This window comes from Vanessa tameamea, chromosome 31 (genome assembly GCF_037043105.1).
Source record: "Vanessa tameamea isolate UH-Manoa-2023 chromosome 31, ilVanTame1 primary haplotype, whole genome shotgun sequence".
NCBI lineage: Eukaryota > Metazoa > Arthropoda > Insecta > Lepidoptera > Nymphalidae > Vanessa > Vanessa tameamea.
The window spans coordinates 1,384,510-1,397,353 of NC_087339.1; the positions used below are offsets into that span (position 1 = coordinate 1,384,510).

At 35.7% G+C, this 12,844-nt stretch overlaps 2 protein-coding genes across 5 annotated transcripts in view; one reads left to right on the forward strand and one right to left on the reverse strand.

The window, feature by feature from the left end:
- Positions 1 to 12,844, reverse strand: part of LOC113402235 (alpha-1,6-mannosyl-glycoprotein 2-beta-N-acetylglucosaminyltransferase) — a 45,975-nt gene that overhangs the window by 10,537 nt on the left and 22,594 nt on the right. For all 4 annotated transcript variants that reach the window (XM_026642426.2, XM_026642427.2, XM_026642428.2 and 1 more), the window contains 5 exons: positions 11,413 to 11,511; positions 10,820 to 10,959; positions 1,428 to 1,571; positions 1,211 to 1,308; positions 222 to 367 (listed from right to left, as the gene is read on the reverse strand). In XM_026642426.2, coding sequence (XP_026498211.2) covers positions 222 to 367; positions 1,211 to 1,308; positions 1,428 to 1,571; positions 10,820 to 10,959; positions 11,413 to 11,511 — 627 coding nt within the window. The remainder of the gene's footprint in view (positions 1 to 221; positions 368 to 1,210; positions 1,309 to 1,427; positions 1,572 to 10,819; positions 10,960 to 11,412; positions 11,512 to 12,844) is intronic.
- Positions 3,043 to 7,649, forward strand: LOC135194532 (uncharacterized). The gene is made up of 7 exons (XM_064220163.1): positions 3,043 to 3,194; positions 4,012 to 4,162; positions 4,546 to 4,647; positions 4,879 to 5,030; positions 5,739 to 5,810; positions 6,072 to 6,189; positions 7,414 to 7,649. The coding sequence occupies exons 1-7, from the start codon at positions 3,043 to 3,045 to the stop codon at positions 7,633 to 7,635; spliced, it is 969 nt and encodes a 322-aa protein (XP_064076233.1). The 3' UTR covers positions 7,636 to 7,649.

A 12,844-nucleotide genomic window follows, 5' to 3' on the forward strand; every position in this document is an offset into this window, starting at 1 on the left:
CACACAGCATCTTAATAACAACATAATTTCTTGTCATTTATATATCTCAAACCCTGCTTATTTATTTAACCTTATATATTTAATACATAATATATACCGTAAGCAACTTCGTTCCAACCGGAAGTCCAACTATTTAATATTTATTTTTAGGACGTCTCTCAAGTACCGTTCGTACAACAAACGAAACTAATATTATTCACCATACGTTGTCATACACATACCCGTGTGGCTCGCTGTACACTGAAGCTGATTGAAGATCCTGTTGGCCTTCCACCACCAGTGGTGTTTCGTTTGCGCATACTTCGCCTCCCGGTAGTGTCCGTGCAGGTCGGGGTGCAGAGCATTGTTGCATTTTAGTTTTAACGCCCTGCAATTGTTTTGCAAACGGTATTTTTATCGAAGAGCGATGTTTGTCCATTGATTACAAGACGTGAACATTATTATTAAATTCATGTCTCATGTTCGACAGTGGAAAACATCGCGAGGAAACTTGCGGCGGATTGGAATCTGTCACGTGTCCAAGATAGGAGCAGCGTGGTGGAATATGTACACTTTCTTCTCAAAAGGGAGGGCAGACTTTAGCCCAGCAGTGGGATATCATTATTATTACTTTACAATAAACGATGAAGGATAGAAATTGGCTTTTTTTCTTCTGATCAATTCCGAAGTTGAATGAACCGAAATCATTAATTCTAACGTTAGATTCAGTGCTTTAATGGTCCAAACTATTGACTTCGGTGTTGGTCTAGTGGCTAGATATAAGTGAACCGGTCTCGAGGTCTTGTTAATTGGGTTTCTCTGTCGAACAATTTTCATTACCAGCCTGGTGTCAGACAGTTGGAAGTGTATATACTCCCGTATCTCAGAGAGCACTTAAAGCCGTTGCTCCTGCGTCTGAAGTATTCCCGGTCATATCGAATTTGACGTCCCATCGGATTATGGGATTGCATCTGTGTTTGCTGACACACTTGGAAAGTAATATGTCCTGGTACGCTGGACTCCCTTGAGATTTGCCGCTGAGTACAAAATCGGTTAGGACATCAAAATCCCATCAGCAGTTCATTGTTTAAAAGTCGGTTAAATTCGTATTTAGTACATTGTATTTAATCTACTCCAAAATAACTTTATGCTTATTGTAAATATATTATTATTAATTCCTTTCTCTGTCTAAAATTAATGGACACAACCGAAATAAAACTAAATACTCAACTGTTCCAATTTCGCATCACGAGGGCAGTCATTGGGATCCATCCCCGGAAACTCCAGGGGGTGAGTCTGAACGGAGTACGGGTAGAAGATTTGCATAACCTAGAAACATGCTTAAAATTAAAAAAAAACACATTACAGGTAACATTGTCGCAACATATTTTTAGATCTTACCTGAAATAAATAAATTTGTGCAATTAGATAAACAAACAATTCCTTACCTTCGTAAAATCAATACTCCTGACTAAATTATTGATTTCTTCATCATAGTAATCATGGGAAAATATCAGCAAGGTCCTGTCGATGTCCTTCGCCTGAGCCAGAGACACGATCAAGTGACGGAGGTACGTGAGCCGAGTGTGGACCTGTGGGGTGAATTAGGTAAAATGTCAAAATGAACGTCAAATTATACATAATTCCAAAATCACAGCGTTAAGAAAAACTACCGGTGGACGATCACTTTTGAAGTTTCGCGAAATGGCGCTTTTCGTCATTAGCGCAGGCTTATCATTTTTTTTTCTTGTATGTTTATTAGTAGTACATGTATACTCTATTGCAACCATAACAGAAAAAAGGCCAAATAAACAACATTTGACAGCAAATTGACGCGATATCATTGGTCGAGAGCTTGATTAATCTATGATATTCACTGTGGATTGCGAAATAAATGGCGTTTTGATCGTCGTCGAAACTGTTATCGGAATTTTCGAAGTAATATTTAAATGGAAGTGCAATAGTGTTATATTATAAATAAAGATATATTAATCAAAAACTCTTATTCGGAACAATATAGGTGAGTTATTAGCGAATCGCATGAAATACGTAAATCTAACGTTTGTTTATCTTTTTCCTACTTCCACTGGAATAGGTTATATGTACGAATATAATCTGTAATATATAATTACAAAATAATTAAATCGCAACGAAATAACACGATGAGTTTGTCTCGTAAATGTTTCAAGCTTGAACGGCGTGTCTAGATGTACAGGTTGGTCTACTGTTAGTTTTTCTTTAGTCTGTGATAATATGTTAAGGAGTTTTTTATAAGCCGTCGAGGGATGTCCGATAAGATGGCAACAAATAATAAATATTGAGTCAATTACATAAAAACATAGTATCATTAATAAAAAAATATAATTATTTAAATAATATACAGTAAAGAAGGATATAGTATTATAAACTTTTTATGTAATTATTTTTTTGGCTGTATGATCAAACATCCTTAACCGAATAGAAAATAAAAAAAAAAGAATTTGTCACTGTTAACGTCAAACAAAATTACAAATTTATTTACGCGTTTTAATTTTATCTATACATGAATTCTGTTTTATATATAATTTTAATAATATCGAAACAAAACAACGCTGTGGTAAGAAAATATATGACTAATATTAATGTTTTTTTACGATCTATTTTTACTGATGGTAAGTGGCCACTACCACCCATAGACAAAAACGCTGTTAGAAATATTAACCATTCCTTACATTGCCACCAAATTTGGGAGCTAATATGTTAAGTCCCTTGTGCCAGGGGTCTCGCCAAAATAGTGTACAAGTTATTCAAAGTTTAGTCATTCCTTATTATACCCAATACGACACAAACAGATCAAATTAAATACCTATATTCAATATAGAAGCATTACACTTATTGATTGTCAAATTAAACACTACAACCGGTTCGAAAAAAAAATACCCTAACCTGAGTACTGTCCAAAGAAACTCAGCGGGTTTTTAATGATATCCAATATTTAAAACAAATCGCATATGCCGAGTCAGTCTAGTGGAATACTAAGAGTTTGTGACGTTAAATTTGACAGATAAAAAAAGGAATTCAGAAATGCCATCTCTAACTAAGAAGAAAATAATTATACCACGACGTGTCCCGTCAGCCGTCATCCCTATTAGGAAGCCGGTTTTCATCACGGCTGATAAAACTACATGTGTAGAATGTCCATGTTTTCCCAAGGAGGATCGATATGTTAAGAATAAGTATGTATTTTTTTTTTCATAGGTTAAAAGACAGGCGAAAGTCGAGTCATCAATTTGAGTAATATTGTCCACGGAGGAGAATAAGCTAGGAACTCAGTAGTTAAGCATTAAACAGATTATTGTTTTGCTCGTTTCCGTCCACGGCTTGGCCAGTAAAAGGGGGAGGAGCTGTACCAGTGGCGTAGCATGGGGGGGGCGGAGGGTGCGGTCCGCACCGGGCGGCACATTGCCGGGGGCGGCGCTGCGGAGGTGGCAGTTAGAGAAAAAAAAGTTAATTTATTTCAGTGCTTTTTTCGTCATTTTTTTTTTGTTGTTACCAAATACCAAATACCCAGGTACCTTTGCAGGTTCTATGCATGGGTAATGCAAGCGCAAGCTTTCTCAATAACTATTATTTAATTACATTTTTTTTATAATGGATTGCAAAAATAAGAGGGCGGCTAATTTGGAATGCGCACCGGGTGCTAGTGACGTATGCTACGCCACTGAGCTGTACGCCTATATTATATGCTAATTTCATGTTGATTTCATAATTACTATATAATAAACTATGGCTACGAAACCTTGCCACTTACTTGGCAAAATTAATTTGTGTATTGCACTACAAAAGAACTAAAACAAACGAGCCAACTTTATCATCTCGGTGTGCGTGACGGTTACGCTCGACACTCGCCGAACGTCATACTACTTTACTAGTGTGCGTGTATTTAATACCCAATAGTTGGTTACTATTTTTTTTTTGTTGTCGCGTTATCAGCTTTGACAGTCTATCTAGACATGTAGGTAATTAAAGATTTCGTTATTAAATATATTTCAGGAAAATTAAACCCCGCCAACAGACCCCTCTGACATTATACGAATTGGCGGCAAAAGTCGTTGACGGCTTGACATTGACATATGTATTTGATTGGTCGGAATCTGACGTCGCAAGATGGCTGGCTGATGACATAGGTTTACATCAATATACGGTAAGCTGAAGTAAAGATAACATATCAAACTTTACAAGGAAAACACGAAACCGTCCGTTGGTTAAAACCGTATGTAAGTTCGTTCGGTAGTTTTTGATTTAAAGGCATACATACAGGTACTCAGGGCGGTAAAATGAGAAAAACAAATTCTTGGCGTTATCAAAAATCCTTTTTAAAATATATAGTAAGTTTATTAAGGATTGTCGCTAAGGTTGGATTCGGCTCTGGTTATGCCAACATCATTTTTTATATATGATACATATTTCAAATCATTCAATTTCATTCAGTTTTGTCTTCTATCTCGCTCGCACACATATGTTTATTTTTAGAAAAGTGCGTGCGTGCAATGCTTGTGTTATGGCTTTAAAGAATGAAATTTGCAGGAATGTTTTTTAAATAATCACATCAATGGCAGACGACTTATTCTACTGGAAGATCCATCGTATTTGGCTCAAATAAATATAAAAGACTTCGAACATATAAAGGTATGTGATCGATAATTGACCGATTCTTGCTGCGGGATAATTCTCGAAGCAATAAAAGTGAAACTTTCAGAAATATAGCTCTTTCACTCTACGTCATATTTTTCGTCTCTTTCATGTAACGAAAGCTACTTAAACGTGACGCGTACTTAAAATTTTTGTCCTAATTATCGTCCACCTATCGTTTGACGAATCGCTGTTAAGTCTTCTAATTTTGATAGACATTTTCTTCAGATAATAACATCAAAAATACGCAAATTATTCGACATGGAAATGATAAGATTCTCAAGAAATATGAATTTACCTGAAAGAAAACCTTTGACCCTTTGTACCCTATTCAAATCTCGAACTGGACCTACATGGGGGATCAGACGGACGTGGAACAGGTACGAACATTTCACTCATTTATTGAACAGCCTGTATACATCTCAAGGCTGGGCTTAGTACCACCAGTACCTTTTTCTCCTCTGGTTGTTAACTACTTGGTAGGGCTTTGTGCAAGCCCGTCCGGGTAGGAACAACCCATTCATCAGACATTTTACGCAGCAATATATGGTATTGTTGTTCCGATTTGAAGGGTGAATGAGCCAGTGTAACTACACACACAAGGGACAAAACATCTCATCTCATTCGGTCGGCGGCGCATTGGCGGTGTAAGGTATGGTTAATTTTCTCACAGCGCCAATGTCTATTGGCATTGGGGCCCAACCATCAAGTGGACTTTGATAAAAACATGATAATTCAGTAATGGTTTGTTCAAGCAATCTTAGGTTGAGACGCACGTCTAACTACGGGACTGGACCTGGAAGGAATGTCTTATCAGATACTACCTTGAATTCATACAAAATCGAGAGCTTAAAAAATCTGTGGTAATAATATTGGATCGGCGTAAAAATAGAGTTTATAATATTGTCTAAGTTGCTATCAGAAATTTGTCAGTAAAATTAAACTGTATAAAGAGTAGTTAGTTGAACAGTGTTGTATTATTAATTATTAATAAAAATATATTAACCAGGAACCGTTTATAGTACACAATATAGCAGAGCTATTAATAAATCTCATGGAATGTGTAAATCTTAAGTTGATTTTTTTAGATGCGACATTCTTCGTTGTATGAAGATACTAATGCCGAAACCAGAATATCTGGATCATTGGGATCGTGTATGGTAACCATTCTCAATCGATAATTTAGCAAATAAGATCAATCTCAAGGCTAGAAGATATATTATTCAGTTTTTGTATCGTAAATGCACTAAAAACTTTGGGAACTAAGGCGTTATGACCGTTTTGTTTGTAGAAACAACTGTGTTGTGTCTGTAGTATTCCTACATGGGGGTAGAGTGTTGAGTTAGTGGTATTTACACAGTCCGGTACACAAAGCAGTATCACAAGATTGACTTTATTTCAACATTCAAACTCAATTGCAGGTATCAAAAACCTGATTTACCGAAGGTCAAGTTCTGTAGGATTGAGAAACCTTTTTCAATTCCATCTAAACACATCCCCCACTACAAAGCTCAGCCAGATGTCTGTCGGGAGATTATAGTAAGTCATATTTCATTTCATTGCTAGTTGTAGGAAATGTGTGTATTTCATCATCACCTTAATATCATTATTATCACCATCATCAACATCATTATCATCGCCATTATCACCATCTTCATCACCATTATTATCAACACGATTATCATCTCCACCATCATCGCCACCATCATCATCATTATCATCATCTCCACCATCATCGCCACCATCATCATCATTATCATCACCATCATTATCAACAAGATCATCATCAACATCATTGTCAACACGATCATCAACAATATTATCATCGCCACCTTCATCATCATCATCATCATCTCCACCATCATCGCCACCATCATCATCATCATTATCTCCACCATCATCGCCACCATCATCATCATCATCTCCACCATCATCGCCACCATCATCATCATCATCATCTCCACCATCATCATCATCTCCACCATCATCATCATCTCCACCATCATCGCCACCATCATCATCATCATCATCATCTCCACCATCATCATCATCGCCACCATCATCATCATCATCATCTCCACCATCATCATCATCTCCACCATCATCTCCACCATCATCATCATCTCCACCATCATCACCATCATCATCATTATCAACATCATTATCAACACGATCATCAACAATATTATCATCACCACCATCACCATCATCATCATCATCATCATCATCATCAACATCTCCACCATCATCATCATCTCCACCATCATCTCCACCATCATCATCATTATCATCACCATCATTATCAACAAGATCATCATCAACATCATTGTCAACACGATCATCAACAATATTATCATCGCCACCTTCATCATCATCATCATCATCTCCACCATCATCGCCACCATCATCATCATCATCATCATCTCCACCATCATCGCCACCATCATCATCATCATCATCATCTCCACCATCATCGCCACCATCATCACCACCATCACCATCATCATCATCATCATCATCATCATCAACATCATTATCAACACGATCAACATCTCCACCAACAGCAACAACATCCTCTATCATCTGAGCCGTTGGTCTAGCGAGGTTAGATAGTTTACGTATAGTGTATATTATGTATTTTAAAGTATTTCAGAACAAACCAATCAATAGCACTAAAATCCGTCTATATAATCTTAGCGTACAGACAGAAAGCGACTTTGTTCTATACTATGTAGAAAAGTAAACGAAATTAATTCATTTCAGGTCCCACGTAAATTTATCATTCAAATAGAGATACCGGAAACCGAACAATACATATGGATGGAAAAGCGACCAGAACCAATTACAGACGATAAACCAAAGATTATAGATATAAAAACAAGAAAATCGAGATTCGCCATTAAGAAGATCAGCCTGACCGGCTTAAAAGGGAAAGATCTGGTGCTCGCCAGACGAAAAATGGCGAAACCGAAATTTTTACCATAGAAGGGTCACCTTCGAATTCTGAAATTATTGAAGATATATTTAGATATCTGAATGATTTCATTGGTCGGTTGTAACTGATGACGCGATAATTAACCAATGAACGTTCAGTATTTATTAAGATTGAAGTTCGCCAATTGGTCGAAGAAGAAATCTAACGTTTAACGTGTTATACAATTAATTAAACTAATACTTCCAATAGTTTTATTGATACACTACGACCCTATACCAACAGTTTATTAATAAAGATTATATGATATTAATATAATTTATTATTGACTATAGTGGTCGCTCGTGGCTTTGTCCGAGTGCTAGATGCAGTGATAGATTTTAAACAGCAACAAATTGCATGTAAAGAAATACTATAGTATATTTATTATTTTTTATTTTTATATATTATTTTTTAATGGCCACCAATGCTTCATAACAAAAAATAAAACATCTCATTTATTTATCAAAATATATTTAACAGGTAAAATAACTTAGCACGGTTTGGCTTAAAAATTAAAAACGTCATTCGAATCGACAGTAAAATCCATTAATAACAATTCACGAGGCAGACATGCCTATTCACAGCTCTTTGTGTAAGATTCGAAACGCTTGAACAATTGCGTCTTTAAGTCTTGTCTTGAAATGTAAATACTTATTTTGAAAGGACACATTTGAACACACACTTCTATTAATTGAACAAGTTTTATTAAGAATCTTATATATTGTCCCAGTGATTATGGGACGATAGCTGCACATAAAAAATCGGTTATGGTCACATTTTGAAGAGCCATAGACTAGAGATAAATGTGCATAAAAATAAATTCTTGGTTGCAATTTAGTAACAAATAATTAATTTTAGAGAGTGCAGAGTTACTTGGCCGGTCAGAGAGCTGTACTACGGCTGTATAAGAAAAAACTTAAACAAAATTAAAGTAAATTGTTATCGATAAACTCCAATTCTAACTGAACTAATGTATACTACTTGACATTCAAAAATTCATTGATTTTTTTTTTTTTTTGTTTTAGAATGAGTAACTTGCAGTTTCAAATGAAATGAAATCAAAACAAAACCTGCCATAGGTTTCGAAATGTTCTTTTGAATAAACGTGATTTTTCTTTTATTAAATACTTGCGAAAAAAATAACCACTCTATGTCCTGAATCTTAAATATTTATTTTTTACTATTATTAATTTAATTAGTTTTATTCCCATGATATCTTTATAAACTATAGGCCATGAGTTATTCTGATGTATAAGCTATATTATTGTAAAGTTTCATTAAAATCCATACAGTAGTTTTTGCGTGTCAGACTAACAAACATTCATACATACAAACATTTGCCTTTACAATATTGGTAAGGATTATTTTTGAAGACTAGGGCAATTAAGTCTCCCTTATGTGTTACGTTTAACTTTAAAGTTCAGATAAAAATACGGACAAAATGGATATAAAAAGTCCAAACACAATGGGTTTCTTGGGTTCCGTTAACCACCTTCCAGTTCCATCACCAGGTGCTAGTCAATAGATGGAGTAAATGCTAATTGTTAAGTCGAATCGAATGAGCTTCAACTCAATAGTTTAGTAGATATTCCAGGGTGCCATCTCCCACCTTCCATTTCCATCATCAGATCAGCTCGATGATTATCATATTATAATTACATGTAAATTTCAAACAGCTGGGCTAAGGCCTCCTCTCCCTTTGAGGAGAAGGTTTTGGAGCATATTCCACCACTCTGCTCCAATGCGGGTTGGTGGAATGATTTGAAATTATCAGAATTTCATTGACATTAGACACATGCAGGTTTCCTCACGTTTTCCTTCACCGTCGAGCACAATATGAATTATAAACACAAATTAAGCACATGAAAATTCAGTGGTGCTTGCCTAGGTTTGAACCTGAAATCATTGGTTAAGATGCACGCGTTCTAACCACTGGGCCATCTCGGCATATTATAATTATAATTTTTAATTTAAAATCACCACCACATGCTACCAGCTGAACACTAGGGTAACAATATGAACGGAAGAGAAATTATTTGCTTTCCTATCGGAGGGAATTAAAAAAAATGTTGTATAATAATTGTACTTTTTTAATGATATAGGCGGACCAGTAAGAGGGCCACTTGATGGTATATAGTCACCACCGCCTACAGATATTGTCGCTGTAAGAAATATTAACCATTCCTTACATCACCAATGCGCCGCCAACCTTGGGAACTAAGATGTCATGTCCCTTGTGCCTGTAGTAACACACTCATTCACCCTTCAAACCAGAACACAATAATACTGATTACTTCTGTTTGGCGGTAGAATATCTGATGAGTTGGTGGTACCTACCCAGATAGCATAAAGTACTGCCAGCAAGTAAAAAATAGGTATCTCTATATAAGTATATAGTAACTGATCCTAACATCGATCGATTGCAGCGCCACCTGCCAGTTCAAATCTAATCCACCGAGCAACCCAACAAACACAAAAAAATTCATCGAAATCTGTCAAACCGTTCAGTGTTTAACACCATAGTAAAATAAAAATATACTATATACGAGTATCCTTTAGGGATGAATTATTACAGTAATCGAACGCTGATCCAATGCGACTAGATGCACATAGAATAGACTATTTGACTGATTCTTAAAATCTATTTTATATTATTTAGAAGAGATTAAGGAACCCAATAAAAGTTGTTTTTTTTTTTTAATTCTAGTACATATTTGCTGAAAAATATCAAATTTTAAATTCCATATTTAAATAGCGCGCGAAAACGCTACTTTGACAATATGGCGCTGCAATGGGGTGGGTGACGTCGCTCGCCTGTATTGTAATCTGTGGCACATATAGTAGGCAAAGGTTAACAAGCAAGTGACGTCATCACAAACCCGACCAACCAGGAGCGTTTCGTGTCACGTGACAAACGTTTAAAGAAATGCATTTTTAATTATGGATTTTTGAATAAATTAATTATTATTTTCAACTTTCGTTAATAAATAACCATTTTTAAACTCATAATATATACTGATTACAATAATTGACACTTTATTTTTCGCATTGTCAAATATTACACTAGATATAGAAATTCAGTAGACACAAAATGATAATTTTGGGTTTGCCGCCATATTGACGTCACTCTTCGGCTAATGTTGACGTGGTAACATCTAGGACACCAAAGCTTCCTTAGTGTTAATTTAAACTCACCTGTATTGCAATAATAATTGTGTCATTCTGAACTGGACCGAATAAGTCTTCGTTGTAAATAGTTTGGGCACCGTTCACCCTCTGAACGGCGCGCAATATATCCGAAACATTCTTGGGACTGTATCGCTCTGTCGCGTTCGCTGAAATCATTAGATATTATTCGTTAATTATGGGGATGTTAATTTGAGAAGGTTGCAATTAGCAACGTCTAGATGTTTCTCATCGTGGATAATTATTTAAATCAATATAATTATAGTCTATACGATATTGAGAGTAGAGAAATAAACAATATCGACATTGAATTGACGTCACGTCATTTGTCGAGATTTGAACAATCTGTGGTATCCATTGTGAGTTCGTGAATGGCGTTTTGAATGTCAACGAAGTTCCTTTGGAAGTATATTTAATTGTATGTAAGTAGTTAATTGCAATAGTGTTGTATTTTAAATAAATATATATTAATTGAGAACTGTTTTTAGTGCACAATATATCTGAGCTATTAGAAAATCGCAAGAAATATGTAAATCTAAGTTTATATTTTCTCCTTTCTTTGGAATATAGTATAAAATTAATGGTTATAAATTGAAACGTACCACTGCTGTTCCTCGGATGAACGGTCAGGTACTTGTGTAACTCAGGTGGTACGAGCGCCAGGACTTGTTCCGATGTTTCATTTGAATTCATCAACTCTTCTGTAATTGGAAAAAGTGTAAAATCATTATTGAAATTGTCATAAAGTTTATACTATCTAAAGGAGATTTGGAATTTTGAGTAATGTCAGCTGACTGTGTTCCTTGGTATGCGTACCGACAAATGATGCACCTGATGGTAAGTGGTCACCACCGAAATATTAACCATTCCTTACATCGTCAATGCCTCAAATGGCAATATTTAGTATTGTTGTATTTCGAAACACAAGAGACATAACATCTTAGTTCCCAAGGTTGGTAGCGCATGGCGATGTAAGGAACGACTAAATTTCTTGCAGCCAATGACTATAAGCGGTGTGAACTTACCATCAGCTGACCTATTTGACAGTTACACCTTTGCCTGCTATATTCGAAATTTAAAAAAAACAAGCATAACATTACCCTCTTGTTACCACATTGACAGTGTAAATAATACATAACAAAATTACAGTGCTAATGTTTTTACAGAACACAAAACACCACCACCATTAACACATCGCTCTTTATTGAATAACATCCCATTGCCTCTATTGGGTTAGGTTGGCATTCCTACCACCAGCAGACGCAATAAGGCTGGTTCCTTTCTCAACCAGAATTGGGCAGAGGATTAAAAATGCGAAAGTAACTCTGTTTCCTCTTCACTCTTAAACGGCTGAACCGATTTAGATGAAATTTGGTATATAGATAGTTCGAGTCCCAGGGAAGGACATAGGATACTTATAAAATTCACCACTCGAAGGGGTAAAATTTGGGTTGACAGTTTGTGTGCTATAGGTTAAGTTTTATATTTTTTTAGTTCTAGTATCTACCTATTAATATTGTTATGGATATAGTTACTAGCAACCTCAAGGGTAAAATTTGATTGTTACAATCAGTTATCCGATCCCCCCCCCCTTTCGCAGCGAATGATTTTTTGTTTGGACGTAATTCGGAATCTTTTAAATAAATAAATTCTTTTTATCAAAATAATTTAAAAAAAAAATGCAACATCTATTCTAATATTAGGATGTAAACTTAGCACGTCACTTTTAAAATTGTATAACTTCATCGGTACTCTGACGGTACGTCTGAGACACAGGTTTGGCCTTGTTCGCACATGTAACTATTGAATAAGTACGTGCCTTATTGTAACGTATTCATAAAATAAAGACAATAAATGTATACATTATTGTTATTTAAATGAATAACATATAATATTTTTACACATTTTCTGCCTCGCACAACCACTCTGTGAAACCAGCTTTCCGAATACGACTTGGGAACCTTCATGAAAATGGGACTTGGGCACCTTAAAGGTGTTGCACATGTTCATGGGCGGTGGTAGTCACTTTCCATC

Excerpts from the sequence above, each read along its gene's own strand:
- LOC135194532 (XM_064220163.1), top strand. The coding sequence starts at position 3,043 with ATGCCATCTCTAACTAAGAAGAAAATAATTATACCACGACGTGTCCCG. Across the intron at positions 4,163-4,545 it reads TAGGTTTACATCAATATACG|GAATGTTTTTTAAATAATCA; the intron begins GTAAGCTGAAGT and ends TGAAATTTGCAG. Across the intron at positions 5,031-5,738 it reads ATCAGACGGACGTGGAACAG|ATGCGACATTCTTCGTTGTA; the intron begins GTACGAACATTT and ends TGATTTTTTTAG.